At 41.2% G+C, this 17485-nt stretch overlaps 1 protein-coding gene across 4 annotated transcripts in view; it reads right to left on the bottom strand.

The window, feature by feature from the left end:
- Positions 1-778: 778 nt before the first annotated feature.
- Positions 779-17485, bottom strand: part of fam118a (family with sequence similarity 118 member A) — a 30230-nt gene continuing 13523 nt past the window's right edge. For 3 of the 4 annotated variants that reach the window (XM_033037543.1, XM_033037544.1, XM_033037542.1), the window contains 5 exons: positions 15619-15904; positions 13730-13771; positions 6653-6688; positions 3846-3926; positions 779-3034 (listed from right to left, as the gene is read on the bottom strand). In XM_033037543.1, coding sequence (XP_032893434.1) covers positions 3012-3034; positions 3846-3926; positions 6653-6688; positions 13730-13771; positions 15619-15904 — 468 coding nt within the window. In that variant the 3' untranslated portion in view covers positions 779-3011. The remainder of the gene's footprint in view (positions 3035-3845; positions 3927-6652; positions 6689-13729; positions 13772-15618; positions 15905-17485) is intronic. The other variant, XM_033037545.1, reaches the window with a different exon arrangement.

Raw genomic sequence — 17485 nt, 5'->3', positions numbered from 1 at the left:
CTAATGACATTTGAAATATTTCTGTCATAGCCCCTGCTATTTCTACACTAACTTCCCTCAATGTCCTAGGGAATATCCTGTCCGGACCTGGAGACTTATCCACTTTTATATTTCTCAAAAGTGTCAGTACTTCCTCTTCTTTGAATCTCATAGTTTCCATAGCTACTCTACTTGTTTCCCTTACCTCACATAATTCAATATCCTTCTCCTTGGTGAATACCGAAGAAAATAAATTGTTCAATATCTCCCCCATCTCTTTTGGCTCTGCAGATAGCTGTCCACTCTGACTCTCTAATGGACCAATTTTATCCCTCGTTATCCTTTTGCTATTAATATAGCTGTAGAAACCCTTTGGGTTTACTTTCACCTTACTTGCCAAAGCAACCTCATATCTTCTTTTAGCTTTTCTAATTTATTTCTTAAGATTCTTTTTACATTCTTTATACGCCTCAAGCACCTCATTTACTCCATGCTGCCTATAATTATTGTAGATCTCCCTCTTTTTCCGAACCAAGTGTCCAATTTCCCTTGAAAACCATGGCTCTTTCCGATTTTTACTATTTCCTTTCAACTTCCAAATACAAGCTTTTTATTTACCAAGTTAAGTTTAGCAGGTATGAATTTCATCAATCTTGTTGACCACATAATGACACAAAGGAACTATCAAAACTGCTTTCAGATTCCTTTATGAAATTGGAGTTGGAGAAAGTACCCATGAAATAAAGGTTCTTTGAAAAATGCATCAAAAGATAACTGCTTAGAAATAATATCAAATTGCAGTGGTTTAACATATGTTTATTGGAATTTACTGTTTGCAATAATAAAGCACTTGAAAAGAGATCCAGATTATTTAAATTATGTTGCAAATAAACAGACTGGGGTGTGAATAACAACAAATAGTGTGCATGCTCATTTTGATTATCATTTAAGCAAAACCCTACTGCCCATATGAGCCTCATATTAGCAAATCAAGATTTCAATTTAAGACCTGACCTTACTGGACTGTTGACAGAGACTACGGTATCCATCTCTTTCCAGCATGATTTCCACTCAGTTCCTGATCACATGCAAACACCACTTCATATCACCCTCACTTTTGATGTCAGTGCCCCCTGGTTTTCTGACCACCATCCTCAATCCACATAGCTCCCTGACCTCTTGCTCCAATCACCCATTTATACCCGCCAGTCCAATCATTACCCTCTCCCCTAACTTTTCACGTAACTAATCTTCAACACCCAATCATCCCCACGGCAAGAACATTTTAGTTTATAGATAAGAGCGGAAACAGGCCCTTTGGCCCACCGAGTCTGTGCCCGACCAGTGATCCCCGCACACTTACACTATCTCCACACACTCGGGTCAATTTACAATTATACCAAGCCAATTAACCTACAAACCCGTATGTCTTTGGAGTGTGGGAGGATACCAAATGTTCTGGAAAAAACCCATACTGATCACAGGGAGCATGTACAAACTCTGTACAAACAGCACCTGTAGTCATCACTTTTTCCAAATTGCATTTGCAATTGAACATACTATCCTATTTGTCATAGCAGCTGGTCACCCTTTCCTTCATCCAAAAGGTTTCAACAACAAGATTCTATCCTCACATCAGCTTCTCACAATTCGTCCCCAAAACTATGATTATTTCCCACTTGTTATCCAAGATGCCTTCCATGATTCTGCATTATCTTCACAACCAATATTCATTGAACCTTATATTGTTCTCTCAAGCAAAGATACATCCACTTAAAAGGCCAAGCAAATATCCTTTCATATTGACATCAATAAGGATATTCTCCATTTTCAAAGGCAATTCATGTTAAACAGCAACATCAGCTTCTTTCAGCACATTTCTTAGACAAAGAACATTACAACAGATGCTGCGAGGCATAAAAATATCATGTCCTCACAAGTATTCCCTTATTTTCTCTCTTCTATTCTGTCCATTCTTGTCATTCTGAATCCAACTTTGTTAGTATTTGTCAAAACATTGGGTTCCTTAAATATAACTTATCATTTATCTTACCGAATAAAAAAATGTACCTTCACGACTTACCTGGCCAGACACAACCTGCACTTCATCCCTTATTTGAGAGAAATATGATTACATTTTAAACTTTGTACTCCAAATCTAACTACTTTCATCTGCAAACTATGAATACTAAGGTGTAAATTAAATGTCTTTCATAAACACAGTTGCTTTTGTCAGCATCTATGTTACAGAAATTAGGCTGGAATTTGTAACAAGGGCATTGCTAAATTAGTGACTGCTTTAAGTGGTACGTACTGAAGTTGTAAAATGCATTTTGAAAATGCAGTTATTCCTACCTGCCCCTCTTCCCTCCTCTATCCACATTGAAAGACACCCAGCAGTCATTTGTCTTCATTAAAATATTGTACAATATTTAAAAAACCAAGGAGCACCAAACCAGAGCTGGTAATTTTCATGCACAATTTGCAAAGCCACTGCCCATATTATCAGCTTCCCATTTACAAGCAGGACAGGATGTTAAAATATCTTCATTATATCCATTTCTATTTTGTAATAAGAAATACGCAATCCAAATAGGTCAGGTGGTCTTCCGCCTTGTTTGCAAACATAGACTCTGTAGGAAAATTCTGATATTTCAATTATTTCAGCTCAAGTTAAACAGGAGTTATAACAACAAACAAATTATCCAACATTTATACATTTTCAATAGCCATTTAATAAAAACATAAAAGTAAAAAAACGTAACCAATAGCTAGATGCTTTCCATGTGGTAAGATAGTTACAATATCCAGACTTCGTGCCCAGAGGCATCACAATAAATAGTTACGTTCACAAAGGCAAAAATTCCAGTGATTTGTATTTAATGATAGTAACAACTGCTCAACAGTGACAAAGTACTGTTCTCATTCTGCAGAAAAAGTTACCCTCCAAATAAAGGTTCACAGACACTTTGTGATGCATTCAACATCATGGAATAAGATTTGGCACTTCGGTGAAGGTGCTTTATAGCAATTTATGATCCTCCAAAATCTGTATCTGCAATGAGATTTAATTTTGTAAAAATTATTCCTGCCATTTAGAATGACTGTACAAACTATTTTCTTCCTTACAAATAATTATAATTTTCCCATCTTATTGTTCTTGTTCAGTCTTACATTTGCTTCCCCCGTTTTAACATTAATCCCTTATTGGTTCTCTTCATTGTCTCGGATGAAAACACCAGCTTCTTTGCTGACAAGGAGCTTAAAACAAAAAGGCTCAAGATTATTTCCTTGGCAAATTGTTTTATACTCTACGCCAAATTGCCTCTTTTTTTTTGTGATTTACTTTTCTGATGGTTACTGTCATGTAGTGATTGCCCAGATTATTGTAATGAATTCTGGGGAGTTGGAGTATAAAGCATATTGAACAATGTTATGAAATGGAATTTACACAGAATCATGGTAAAGCAAAAGCAATTAAGTAATTTCAAGCAACAAATGGCTGACAGCACAAAAACATTAAACTATCTCACACCCAGCCTGAGGAGTAAATAACTGAATTGCTGCAAAACCAGTCAACGAAACTTCCAAAGATCACCCTCCTCCAGCTTGTCTCTTCACATTTAGTTCACTGCCATCTAAAACCTTCCTATCCGTAAATTTGTCCAAATGTCTTTTAAAAGTTGTAAGTGTATATGCTTGCTTCCTCAGGCAGCTCGTTTGAGATACGGAAAAAGTTTGCCCTGAGAGATCCCTCTTGAATCTCTTTCCTATCACCTTAAGCCCCTAGTTTTAGAATTTCTCTACCCTGGTGAAAAAGTCAGCGAGTGTTCACAAAATCTTTTGCACATTTGTTGAAAATGTACCATTTCCTTTCCGGATCCTTTTTTCAGTTACATCACCATTTTCGTCTTGTTTCCGCTTTACACAGTCTGAACATGCTGTTCCTGCAACATCAAGGCAAAAATGGTTCGGAATTTTACTATCGAAAAAGCGATACAAATTAATTATAAATCATGAATTAAAAAAAAGAATTCCTGATGTAAAGTCATTGCCCCGAGACATGACATCATATTTTCTCTCCACAAATGTTATATATCCTGAATATTATCCCCAACAATATTTACAGCATCTGCAACATTTTATTTTTGGAATCAATGAGGATAAAACGCAAAATTTCCAGAAGGCAAGTTGCACCACTTCCTTCACGTCAGTCATGGCTTTATACAGACATAAATTATATAGTATTATATAGGCCCATTGGGCCACGATTTAAGCGCAAAACATGATGCCAGCAAACTAATCATTTCTGCCTGCAAGTGATCTGTGTCCCTCCATTCCCTGCTTATTCAAGCATCTACCTAAAAGGCTTAAACACCACCACCATCCCTAGTGCCACATTCAGGCTCCCTTCACTCATGTAAAAAAAAATGCCCTGCACATCTTCTTTAATCTCTCCCCCCCCCAGATTCCCAGCAATGAAGATGCACACCAATTTTGAGTTCCTAAATTTTGAAATAAGACTAGCAGGACAGGATCGGGGGTTTGGTTTAGTCAGTAGGAAGGAAGATGTGAAACTCTGGACCGGGGAGCCTCCATGTTCGCCTGTCCCACAATGCACTGTGCTGTTTAGGTCTGAGGGACAGGGACCTCCTGGCTCAGGGAGATCACATAACGGAGAGAGAGGGAGATAGAGAGCCCGGGAAGGAGCAGCCAGTCTTCCGCCCAGTAGCTACCCGCCAACCACCACCTCCACCGGTTGCGCCTGTGCCGAAGTACACCGTGGATGGCTGGCTGGTGGGCGGGATGGCAGAAACGCTGAGGTGGCAGCCGGTTCCGCTGTCCGGTCCCGGCGGCCGCTCGCAACCACCCAGGTCGGCTGCGTGCCCCGCGAATGGCTGCAGTTCCCAGGTCGGCTCGCTTGCCCCAGGTCTGGCTGTTGCGCCCTGGTTGGCTCGCTTGCCCCAGGCCTGGCTGCAGTTCCCAGGTCAGCCGCGTGCCACAGGACTGGCTATAGCGCCCAGGTCGGCTTGCTTGCCCCAGGTCAGGCTGCAGTTCCCAGGTCAGCTGCGTGCCCCGGGAATGGCTGCAGTTCCCAGGTCGGCTCGCTTACCCCAGGTCTGGCTGTGACACCCAGGTCGGCTGCGTGCCCCGGGAATGGCTGCAGTTCCCAGGTCGGCTCGCTTGCCCCAGGTCTGGCTGCAGTTCCCAGGTCGCCTGCTACCTAACAAGCTAACCTTTGGCCTTCAAGACACAGGTACATTTTTCGGGCCTTATTTTAGGGTAAGAAATAGCGTCTTCATCGCTGGGAAATACGGTAATTGTATCAGGCCTCAGCCTCGACACTACAGAGAAAACAATCCAAGTTTGTCCAACTTCTCCCTATAGCTAATATCCTCGAATCCAGGCAGTATTCTGGTAAATCTCTTCAGCACCCACTTTGGCCACACCAAAGTTTTATGAAGCGCTGCAACATGACTTCCTGACTCTCACACTTGAGCCCCTATGGATCATGAAGGCAAGCATACCATACACTTTTTTTTACCACTCTAACTGCTTGTGTTGCTGCGTTCAGGGAGCGATGTTGCACCCCAAGATCCCTCTGTACATCAATGCTGTTAAGTGTCCTGCCATTAACTAAATACTTGCATTTCACATTTGAACTCTCAAAGTGCAACAATGGTTGTCAAACCCAAGGAAAAAAGTTCAATTATGTGTTTCATATATTTGGTATGTTTCTTTAACTTGACTGGCTTTTATAATTTAATTTTATTTGAATAACATTCAAATGTCTTGGACGGTCAGAGATACTTGGCAATAAAGAGCTGTCATCTTTTCTAGGCCTCCATATCCAAATCCATAGACGTAGACTATATATCCAAGTCATAGACAATGCAAGTCCAGGTTGCCAACTGCCCCAGGGCAAGTATCATCCTGCATTTGATTTTGTCACAAATATGAGGTCTTTCTTTAAATCAGTCAACACAAGCTTTGCTCTGCTAAACTTCAATGTTCCTTCTAAACTACATTTGTGTTCTCGATGGAACAAAGCTTTTGACATTTCCACCATGTTGAAATTGTACATTTCCACACTCATCAAGTTCACTCTTCACCAGAATCGTAATTCTGAGAACAATGAATTGAATGGAATTGAATCCATACGTCACATTAATTCTACCATTCAACCACTTAAAACAAAAATCATAGAAGAATAATCCTTTGAGCATTACTTAAACATTTATCCTTTTTTAAAAAAATCATGACAATCCAATGGCTAGACCTTTGGTTTTTAATTTTTTAAATAGCACACAATGGTCAAAATAAATGTAAAATAAAATGTCCCCATTATGTTGACATTAAAATAACAAACTCTCCCTTGGAGATCAAAATTTAATAAAGAACTTCCACCTTTATTGCATGAATATTCATTTAAATGAAAATTTTATTCCACTTGCATTTTCCAGGACATATAAATTCATCCACCACATTCTTCATTGCCCTGTGTGAAATGACCAGTGCCGTCAGAGTTCCACGATAACATTTCAATCTCATTTCATTTTAAATTTAGGACATGCTGTTACCTCAAAACATTAACAATACATTTGTTCTTTATTATAACACAATTTTAATCCGAGTTATAGGGTGGTTGGATTGCTATTTCATATTTCCTTACCGATAGATAGATTTGTACTATCTGCAGCGGAACTATCTGAAAAAAAAGTGATAATTAGTAATTAGATTAAAAGTTTTTGTTGAAACCTTATGAAGCACCCCCCAGTACAACATTTAAGTACACCAGAGATTAAAAATATATATTTTCAGGTTGTTTACTTACTAGAAGAGTATCTCTGCCAATTTTCTTAAGATACTCAGCTACCACATGCTACAATTCCAATGCAGAATTGTGGATGGAGTCCTCAGCCATGTCTCTTGCGTTCCCCCACAGTTCTATTCTTGCCTCCCTCCATCTCCTCATACAGTAGTGATAGAGTTTCTGCCACTTTAATGTGATCCAACCATCAGTCATATCTTCCCTTCCTTGTCCATCTGCTCAATGCAAGGAGCATTCGTAATAAGGTGGATGAGTTGAATGTGCAGATAGCTATTAATGACTATGATATAGTTGGGATCACGGAGACATGGCTCCAGGGTGATCAAGGCTGGGAGCTGAACATCCAGGGATATTCAATATTCAGGAGGGATAGACAGAAAGGGAAAGGAGGTGGGGTAGCGTTGCTGGTTAGAGAGCAGATTAACGCAATAGAAAGGAAGGACATTAGCTTGGAGGATGTGGAATCGATATGGGTAGAGCTGCGAAACACTAAGGGGCAGAAAACGCTAGTGGGAGTTGTGTACAGGCCACCTAACAGTAGTAGTGGAGTTGGGGATGGCATCAAACAGGAAATTAGAAATGGGTGCAACAAAGGTAAAACAGTTATAATGGGCGACTTCAATCTACATATAGATTGGGTAAATCAAATTGGCACGGGTGCTGAGGAAGAGGAATTCTTGGAATGTATGCGGGATAGTTTTCTAAACCAACATGTAGAGGAACCAATGAGAGAGCAGGCTATTCTAGATTGGGTATTGAGTAATGAGGAAGGGTTAGTTAGCAGTCTTGTTGTGCGTGGCCCCTTGGGCAAGAGTGACCATAATATGGTTGAGTTCTTCATTAGGATGGAGAGTGACATTGTTAATTCAGAAACAAGGGTCCTGAACTTAAAGAAAGGTAACGTGAATTGGCCAAGATAGACTGGCAATTGATTCTTAATGGGTTGATGGTGGATATGCAATGGAAGGCATTTAAAGACTGCATGGATGAACTACAACAATTGTTCATCCCAGTTTGGCGAAAAAATAAATCAGGGAAGGTAGTACATCCGTGGATAACAAGGGAAATCAGGGATAGTATCAAAACAAAAGATGAAGCGTACAAATTAGCCAGAAATAGCAGCCTACCAGAGGAATGGGAGAAATTCAGAGACCAGCAGAGGAGGACAAAGGGCTTAATAAGGAAAGGGAAATTAGATTATGAATGACAACTGGCAGGGAACATAAAAACTGACTGCAAAAGCTTTTATAGATATGTGAAGAGAAAAAGATTAGTTAAAACAAATGTAGGTCCCTTGCAGTCAGAAACAGGTGAATTGATCATGGGGAACAAAGACATGGCAGACCAATTGAATAACTACTTTGGTTCTGTCTTCACTAAGGAAGACATAAATAATCTGCCGGAAATAGCAGGAGACCGGGGGTCAAATGAGATGGAGGAACTGAGTGAAATCCAGGTTAGCCGGGAAGTGGTGTTAGGTAAATTGAATGGATTAAAGGCCGATAAATCCCCAGGGCCAGATAGGCTGCATCCCAGAGTACTTAAGGAAGTAGCCCCAGAAATAGTGGATGCATTAGTGATAAATTTTCAAAACTCTTTAGATTCTGGAGTAGTTCCTGAGGATTGGAGGGTAGCTAATGTAACCCCACTTTTTAAAAAGGGAGGGGGAGAGAAAACGGGGAATTACAGACCAGTTAGTCTAACGTCGGTAGTGGGGAAACTGCTAGAATCAGTTATTAAAGATGGGATAGCATCACATTTGGAAAGTGGTGAAATCATTGGACAAAGTCAGCATGGATTTATGAAAGGTAAATCATGTCTGACGAATCTTATAGAATTTTTCGAGGATGTAACTAGTAGAGTGGATAAGGGAGAACCAGTGGATTTGTTATATCTGGACTTTCAGAAGGCTTTCGACAAGGTCCCACATAAGAGATTAGTATACAAACTTAAAGCACACGGTATTGGGGGTTCAGTATTGATGTGGATAAAGAGCTGGCTGGCAGACAGGAAGCAAAGAGTAGGAGTAAACGGGTCCTTTTCACAATGGCAGGCAGTGACTAGTGGGGTACCGCAAGGCTCAGTGCTGGGACCCCAGCTATTTACGATACATATTAATGATTTGGACGACGGAATTGAATGCAACATCTCCAAGTTTGCGGATGACACGAGGCTGGGGGGCAGTGTTAGCTGTGTGGAGGATGCTAGGAGGCTGCAAGGTGACTTGGATAGGCTGGGTGAGTGGGCAAATGCATGGCAGATGCAGTATAATGTGGATAAATGTGAGGTTATCCACTTTGGTGGCAAAAACAGGAAAGTAGACTATTATCTGAATGGTGGCTGATTAGGAAAAGGGGAGATGTAACGAAACCTGGGTGTCATGGTACACCAGTCATTAAAAGTAGGCATACAGGTGCAGCAGGCAGTGAAGAAGGCGAATGGTATGTTAGCATTCATAGCAAAAGGATTTGAGTATAGGAGCAGGGAGGTTCTACTGCAGTTGTACAGGGTCTTGGTGAGACCACACCTGGAGTATTGCGTACAGTTGTGGTCTCCTAATCTGAGGAAATACATTCTTGCCATAGGGAGTACAGAGAAGGTTCACCAGACTGATTCCTGAGATGTCAGGACTTTCATATGAAGAAAGACTGGATAGACTCGGTTTGTACTCACTAGAATTTAGAAGATTGAGGGGGGGAATCTTATAGAAACTTACAAAATTCTTAAGGGGTTGGACAGGCTAGATGCAGGAAGATTGTTCCCGATGTTGGGGATCCAGAACAAGGGGTCACAGTTTAAGGATAAGGGGGAAATCTTTTAGGACCGAGATGAGGAAAACATTTTTCACACAGAAAGTGGTGAATCTCTGGAATTCTCTGCCACAGAAGGTAGTTGAGGCCAGTTCATTGGCTATATTTAAGAGGGAGTTAGATGTGGCCCTTGTGGCTAAAGGGATCAGGGGGTATGGAGAGAAGGCATGTACAGGATACTGAGTTGGATGATCAGCCATGATCATATTGAATGGCGGTGCAGGCTCAAAGGGCCGAATGGCCTACTCCTGCACCTATTTTCTATGTTTCTATCTCTGCAGAGACCAGTCTCTCTGTGACTCCCTGGTTCATTCATCCCTTCCTCTCTCCTCAGGACCTTTCCCTTGCAATGACAGGAGGTGAAACACGTCCCAGCACCCCCTCCCTTATTGCCATTCAAGGACCTAAACAGCCTTCCAGATGAAATAGACGTTTATACACGCCTCCAACCTTATCACTTGCATTCAGTGCTCTCTCTGCACCCTCCTCTCTGCATTGATGAGACCAAGCCAAGACTGATCAACAGTTTCACCAAACACCTCCACTCTGTCTGCCAGGGCCTGCTGGAACTCCCAGTTGTTAGCTCCTTCAATACTCTTTGCATTCCAACCCGTCTGTTCTCGATCTCCTCCACTGCCAGTGAGGCCACATCCAAATAGGAAAAATAGTAGTTCATATTCTTCTTGGATTGCCGACAACCCAATGGCACAAGCATAGAATTCTGCAATTTCAGCCAAACCGCTCAACTATTCTCTTTATTTCTGATCTATCCAGGATCTCATACACATACTTTTCTTTCCACTCCACACCCGTCACCCAGTTCATTTCCCTTCCTCCATCTATTCCTTCTGCTCATCAGTTTCCCTATGCTCTCGGGTCCGCGGTTGACACCACCCACCCCATCCATCCCTTTCCCATCTACCCCACACAATTCCCGCTGGTTCTACACTTTACTCCTCAACTTCAATTCCTATCAGATACCACCACATGCAGCTCTGTCTTCTCCACTTATTATGACTGTCTCCAGCCTTTTTTCACCCACTCGACTCACCTGCCAAAAATGCCTATTTTCCTGGATCCACCCATCAATTTTCCTTGCCCCATCCCTTCCTCTCACTTCTTTCTACCGGTTGTCTCCTCTCTATTCTCGTCTTGAGTAAGGAAAGATTGGTCTAACTAATTTTAGTTCATTTTGTATATGGCACACAAATGCAGATAGTGGATGGAATGAAACATATAAAGTAGGTGCAGGAGTAGTCCATTCGGCCCTTTGAGCCAGCACCGCCACGCAATATGATCATGTCTGTCATCCAGAATCAGTACCCCATTCCTGCTTTCTCCCCATATCCCTTGATTCCGTCAGCCCCAAGAGCCACATCCAACTCTCTCTTGAATACATATTCAAGAATGCATAGGCTGGTTGATGGTGTGCTAATCAAGTTGATTGTCCTGCTGAATTAGGCCGGTATGTGTTTGGAGAGGAACTTGGAGGTGATGCTCCCATGTTCATAAGTTTATGTAATAGGAGCAGAATTAGGCCATTCAGTCCCTCAAGCCATTCAATCATGGCTGATCTGTCTCTCCCTCCTAACCCCATTCTCCTGCCTTCTCCCATAACCCGACGTCCTATACTAATCAAGTTAAGCTTTTTGAGAGTTGTTGGTGCTACACTGATCCAGGCAAATCGAGTGTTCCATTAACCTTAGGGATGAAACTGTATGTTCTTGTCCTCCAGATGCTGCCTGACCCATTGAGACGCTCCAGCAGTTTGTTTTTTGCCCATGATGCCAGCATCTCAAACATATAAAATTATAAAAGGACTGGACAAGCTAGATGCAGGAAAAATGTTCCCAATGTGTGGCGAGTCCAGAACCAGGGGCCACAGTCTTAGAATAAAGGAGAGCCCATTTAAGACTGAGGTGAGAAAAACCTTTTTCACCCAGAGAGTTGTGAATTTATGGAATTCCCTGCCACAGAGGGCAGTGGAGGCCAAGTCATTGGATGGATTTAAGAGAGAGTTAGATAGAGCTCTAGGGGCTAGTGGAGTCAAGGGATATGGGGAGAAGGCAGGCACGGATTATTGATAGGGGACGATCAGCCATGATCACAATGAATGGCGGTGCTGGCTCGAAGGTCCGAATGGCCTCCTTCTGCACCTATTTTCTATGTTTCTATCTGCAGTCTCCTGTCCAAGAGCGGAACTCGCTATCAAAACATGGAGTGGGGGGGGGGGGACCCAAATATTTTGGAAGCCGCGCGCGCATGCGCACACTCACACACGCGCGCGAGGCTTCGGAGGCTCAATCCAGCGTTAAATGCAGCTCAACTCTGCCTGTCTCACCGGGTTAACCAACAGCCCTGTCTGGACTGACGGGACACCAGCGCTGCTTCTCCGCGCTGGCCATATTTCCCGCAAGCCCAGGCAGGTTAACCTGGCGGGACAGGCAGAGTTGAGCTGGGTTTAGTGCTGTTTCTCTGCGCTGGCTGTGGGCCTGGGGGTACAGCTCGACCTCTCTGGCCACCCGCGGGGGGGGTGGGGGGCACTCGGGACAGCGCCGGAGACCCGGCCGGGCTCCCGGCTGCGGATGAGGCGCAGGTCTGTGCCACCTCCAATCATCGCGCCCTCGATCATCAGTCCCACCCCCACTGTCTCGCGGAAAGCGGAGATTTTAAAATACGGATCACAAATACTTGGGGGGGATGGCCCCCACCTCTCAAAACATGGGGGGGACGTGTCCCCTCCGCCTGCCCCCCCCCCCCGGGTTTTCCGCCCCTGTCCTGTCTAATGTGTTACATAGCGCAGAAACAAGCCGTCAGTTCAGTTAGAGCATGCTGACTATCAACCACTTGTTAACGCTGATCCTACATTCATCCCATTTTTATTCTTCCCATATTCAACAGTTAGAATCTTGGTGTAATTTACAGTGGTCAATTAATCAGCGCATCTTTGGGATGCGAGAGAAAATCAAAGCATCTGGGGGAAGCCCATGTGGTCACAAGGAGGGTGTGCAAGCTACACGCACAGAGCACTCAAGGTCGCTACTGAGCTTAGGTCTTCGGCGCTGTGCGGCACTAAATGCCATTCTGCTGCCCAATCTTGAATCAGTATTTGCAACATTACATTTCTTTTGGTCAATGCTGATACTCATAACATTACAAAACAAGAACATTAGACACACACATTTCATCAGAAAATTGGTGAAAGACCAAAAGCAAAAAAATTCTCTTTTGAAGATAGACTAAAAATAACATTTATATTTAGGAGAGAAATGTACTCATAACTACATTAAATACACCAACAGCTTTTTGTTTGAAATAACAAAAACAAAGGAAATATGTAACAAAAAGTTCTTGAAAACACAAACTCAGTGGGGATTTCCAAAAGATTGTATAAATTTGATAGGACTGTCAAAGAAAGAGTCCAAGAGTTCATATAATGTAATCATTTTTATATGCAACTATATTTTTTTAAGATCTAGGTAGCATGGCATGGCCAGCTTTAACTGCCCAACGTTAATTACCCTTGAGAAAATGGCATTGACCTGCCTTCTCAAATTGTTTGTCTTTTCAGTGAAGGTGATGGGAAGTTGCAGGATTTAGACCTAGAGCTAACCCGGGCAATCTACTTCCAGTCACCTTCAGTAGGCGGAAAGGAAACCACAGCAAAAATATTTACCATCACCTCAACAGCTGCAGCAGGTGAGAGGAGAAACTCCCCTGGTTGGTGCTGCTGTTTTCTAATGTTCTCAATAATGGTTTCCCTCCTTCTCCAGTACAAAGGCGTCAACAGACAGACCACAATGGTTGTGATTGTAACATTGGGAAGTTAATCAAAAGCAAAGCAACACAAGGAAAATCATTCAAGTCAAATTAAATTCTGCAATATTTTTTTCAATTTTAATAACGCTATCATCACTAGGAAGTCAGCTTAATACTATCTTCCCTGAGCAACTAGGGATCAGCAATAAATGGCGACATAGATGTCAGCAATACCCACATCATGAGGACAAATCAAGATCGTAAAACAATAATAGTTCCAGTCTACTAAATCCCAGGAGATCTAGTGTGACTGTAGCCCACTCCAGAGCGCTAAGAATCAGATACCTACCACCACCTGATGTGTCTTGCACACCATCTTGCTGCAGATCAGCTTTAAAATAGAGAGGAATAAAAATTGAAAAGGGAAAAGGTTTAGATAAAACCCTCAAGCTTCTAGTTTTCACACTCTAAAGAGCATAACTGTGAGATCTGACCCCAAATGCATCAATTAAAACAAAAAACCCAGAATAGCAAGTAATGAAGTCAGAATTAAGACTTGTACAACATCATAAATCTGTACTTCTGTCGAAATAATATCTAAGGCAACACAGCACATCCTCTAAGAGCAAAACCTTGATTTTCCTGACAGTCTATAACCAGTGGTGTACCAAAGGAATCTTAGAATAAAGGGGAGGTCATTTAAGACTAAGGTGAGAAAAAAAAAATTCACCCAGAGAGTTGTGAATTTATGGAATTCCCTGCCACAGAGGGCAGTGGAGGCCAAGTCACTGGATGGATTTAAGAGAGAGTTAGATAGAGCTCTAGGGGCTAGTGGAGTCAAGGGATATGGGGAGAAGGCAGGCACGGGTTATTGATAGGGGACGATCAGCCATGATCACAATGAATGGCGGTGCTGGCTCAAAGGGCCGTATGGCCTCCTCCTGCACCTATTTTCTATGTTTCTATGAATCAATGTTGGGACATTAGATGTTTGTCATACGACTTGGATGAAAATTTCAGTAGACAGATTAGGTTTGCTTACAACTCCAAAAAATGATAGCCAAGAAAATATGAAAGTTTACAAAGAGACATGGATCCATTAGAAAGTTAGGTTAAGCCGTCGGTAAATGGACATAGGCCTAAAGGTGGCAAATGAGATGTTGAGATTCAGATTTGACTTGGATAAATTGGGTCAAACTTCCTGTACCTCTGCTTTGTAACTCTATGCCTACATACATATTCAGTTCCCAAAATGAGTAAAAGATCACACACGAGTACAAGAAGCAGCCATGATCACTTCGAAGGGCCGAATGGCCTACTCCTGCACTTATTGTCTATTGTCTAAGGCAATGCTTGTTGCAGATTAAGCTAGGGATGATTTAAAGACATCTAATGCGAGTTTGGTAAACAATCTTTCAGCAAAGTATCTCACACTCCAAATAAAAATCATAACAGGCAAAATACAGAGTGCTGAATGAATATGGCAGTCAGGCAACATCCGTGGAGGAAATGGACAGTTGACATTTGAGGTCAAGACCCGATCTTAGACTAGGGTCCCAAACTGAAACATCACCTGTCCATTCTCGCTACAGATGCTGCCTGACCCACCAAGTTCCTCCAGCACTTTGTGATTTATTCAAGATTCCAGTATCTGCAGTTTCTTGTGTCTCCAAAATCATAATGAATATGAACATGGCAACTCTTGGAGATTCACAACAATATTTCATGCTGGTATTCCTCTTTACCCCACCTAAATTTCTCTGAGCTTTCAAAATTAAACCTAGGGCCTTTGGGTGCCAATCTGCAAGCTATTAAGAGATCTTGGGTTTTTTTAAATTATAGATCAGTTTGAGAAAAAAGTAGAAATCATACTTTAAATTTAGTAATGCTAAATCTTGTTAAGACCTAACAAGAAAGACAAAGTACAAATCCCCTGGTCCTGCTGTAAAACTACCGATGGACTGTTTTGGAAGTAGATAGCCAAAGTATGGGATGAGAAGTGTCACTGAATTTGTATTCTCACAACTTCTTATTATTGCATCATTAGCAAATATATAAACTAAATGATAGGAGTTCCTCTATATTTTGTCTTGCTGTCACTTCTATATCCGCAGACAGATATGTAAACAATTTTATGAATTTTTTTTAAAATGTAGCATCAATCAATATTTTCAGTAACTTCATTAAAGCATTATGCACCATTAAAATAATTATCGTTCAATAGTTTTGGTGATTTACCTGGGCTTCTCCGTCTGCAAATTTGGGCAACCAAATCTCGGAAATATTGAGGCATATATTCAAAGCAGTCGCCATAAGACACTATTTTAATGCCATGCAACAGCATTTCTGCTTGCAATTTGTAGAAATGATCATGGCTATCCTTTCGGACCAACATGAAGTGTTCCAAATCTACTTTGTCCTGAACAGAATATAGAAACAGTGCCTGGAAGATCTGATCCCGCAGAGTTTCTCCACAGCCCAAAAATACAAAGGACTTGATACGATACAGTTCTTGAAATTCTTCCTGCCAGGGAAAAATAATCCAAAAAGGTTAATCATTTTCTCAGGGATTCCTTAATAGGATGGATCACCTATAGTGTGCAAAGCATATATGACTGTAAAAAACATAATACACTGGATGGCAATAAGGTTCTTGATACCTCAGATCTGATTAAATTAATGACACATTGTTGTAAAGTTCAATAAAGGGTAGCATTAATACTGATGGATCAAATTTTCAAAGACGGCTTGCGGATGAATTGTCGAGCTAATGCATGATTGGGCGAGAACCAGGTGGGAAAAAGTCAGCGGATAAATGAATGAAATAAAGAAAAATTTACCCGACTGATCTTTGAATGTGCCGACAATGCATCTATTATTTTATGAATACAATATTGGCTATTTTATCAATATAGAATGGAGACATCTTTATCGATGACCTAAAATACTATCAAACAATGCAGCTATTTAAATAGAACTGATTTTGGAATTATTCACTGTTCACAGATATGCAAAATGTTTAAGTAACAGTGATATTGTCCTTGTATCAACAGGTCAGGTTGCTGTGACTCCCAAACGATTTAATCACAAACAGGAATACTATCTGAAGCTAAAATTGCAATTCATGCCAAATAAACAAAAGAAACAATCGATAAAGTTATATGATTAATGGCATAATATTGTATTAAAAACATACAAAAGCAAAATTTTAAAAAATCAGAAGCCAATTTTAAGTCCAAATTGGCTTAGCAATAAATAGATTCTGCCACATTGGTTGAATTTCCACAGAAACAAACAAATATAAATTGGTTCAAAAAGTAGCCACTATGAATGTTAATTAAGATTTCAGTGTATTTTGTAAGCAAAAAGCTTCCTACTAATCGTGCGTCAATACTTTGAAAAGAATCAATAATAGTAAAAGACAGTAAAACAGACAGTAAAACTAGCTTAAATTTGAACCAAATCCATAAAATTTGTATATTTGCATTTCAAACCTAAAGGATATCTTTAAACGGTATGGAATCTGTCAGATTCACGCAAATATTCATGCAGATAGCACGCAACACAAAGTTTTTCACTATATCTTGGAGCTCAAAGCAATAATAAGCTACACAATGCCCTATTTGTTCCAGCTATATTATGGTAATATACAGAAGTAATCTCATAATATATCAACATTTCTTCCTCATTGTTGAAGCCAAGCCTTACCATGCCTTCCTTCCATTTTTGTTCAGTTTAGTTTAGAGATATTGCGTGGAAACAGGCCCATCAGCCTACTATGACCATGCTGACCATCGATCACCCATACACTAGTTCGATGCTATTCAATCCTTCACACAGAGGGTAATTTACAGAAACCAATTAACCCATACACATACACCTCTTTGCAATGTGGGAGGAAACCAGAGCACCCGAAGGAAATCCATGCTGTCACAGGGAGAACATACAAACTCCACACAGACAGCACCCCATAGTCAGAATCAAACTCGGGTCTCTGGCGCTGTGAGGTAGCAGCTCTACAGTCTTTTGGCCTTACAGGTAGCAGTTTTAGTAAACTTTTTTAAATGTTATATCACATATTCCTTTGAAAACCTTTCAAATTAAA

Source organism: Amblyraja radiata, chromosome 19, assembly GCF_010909765.2.
Source record: "Amblyraja radiata isolate CabotCenter1 chromosome 19, sAmbRad1.1.pri, whole genome shotgun sequence".
Taxonomy (NCBI): domain Eukaryota; kingdom Metazoa; phylum Chordata; class Chondrichthyes; order Rajiformes; family Rajidae; genus Amblyraja; species Amblyraja radiata.
The sequence above is the reverse complement of the archived record's forward strand: the minus strand, read 5'-3'. Positions and strand labels throughout refer to the sequence as shown.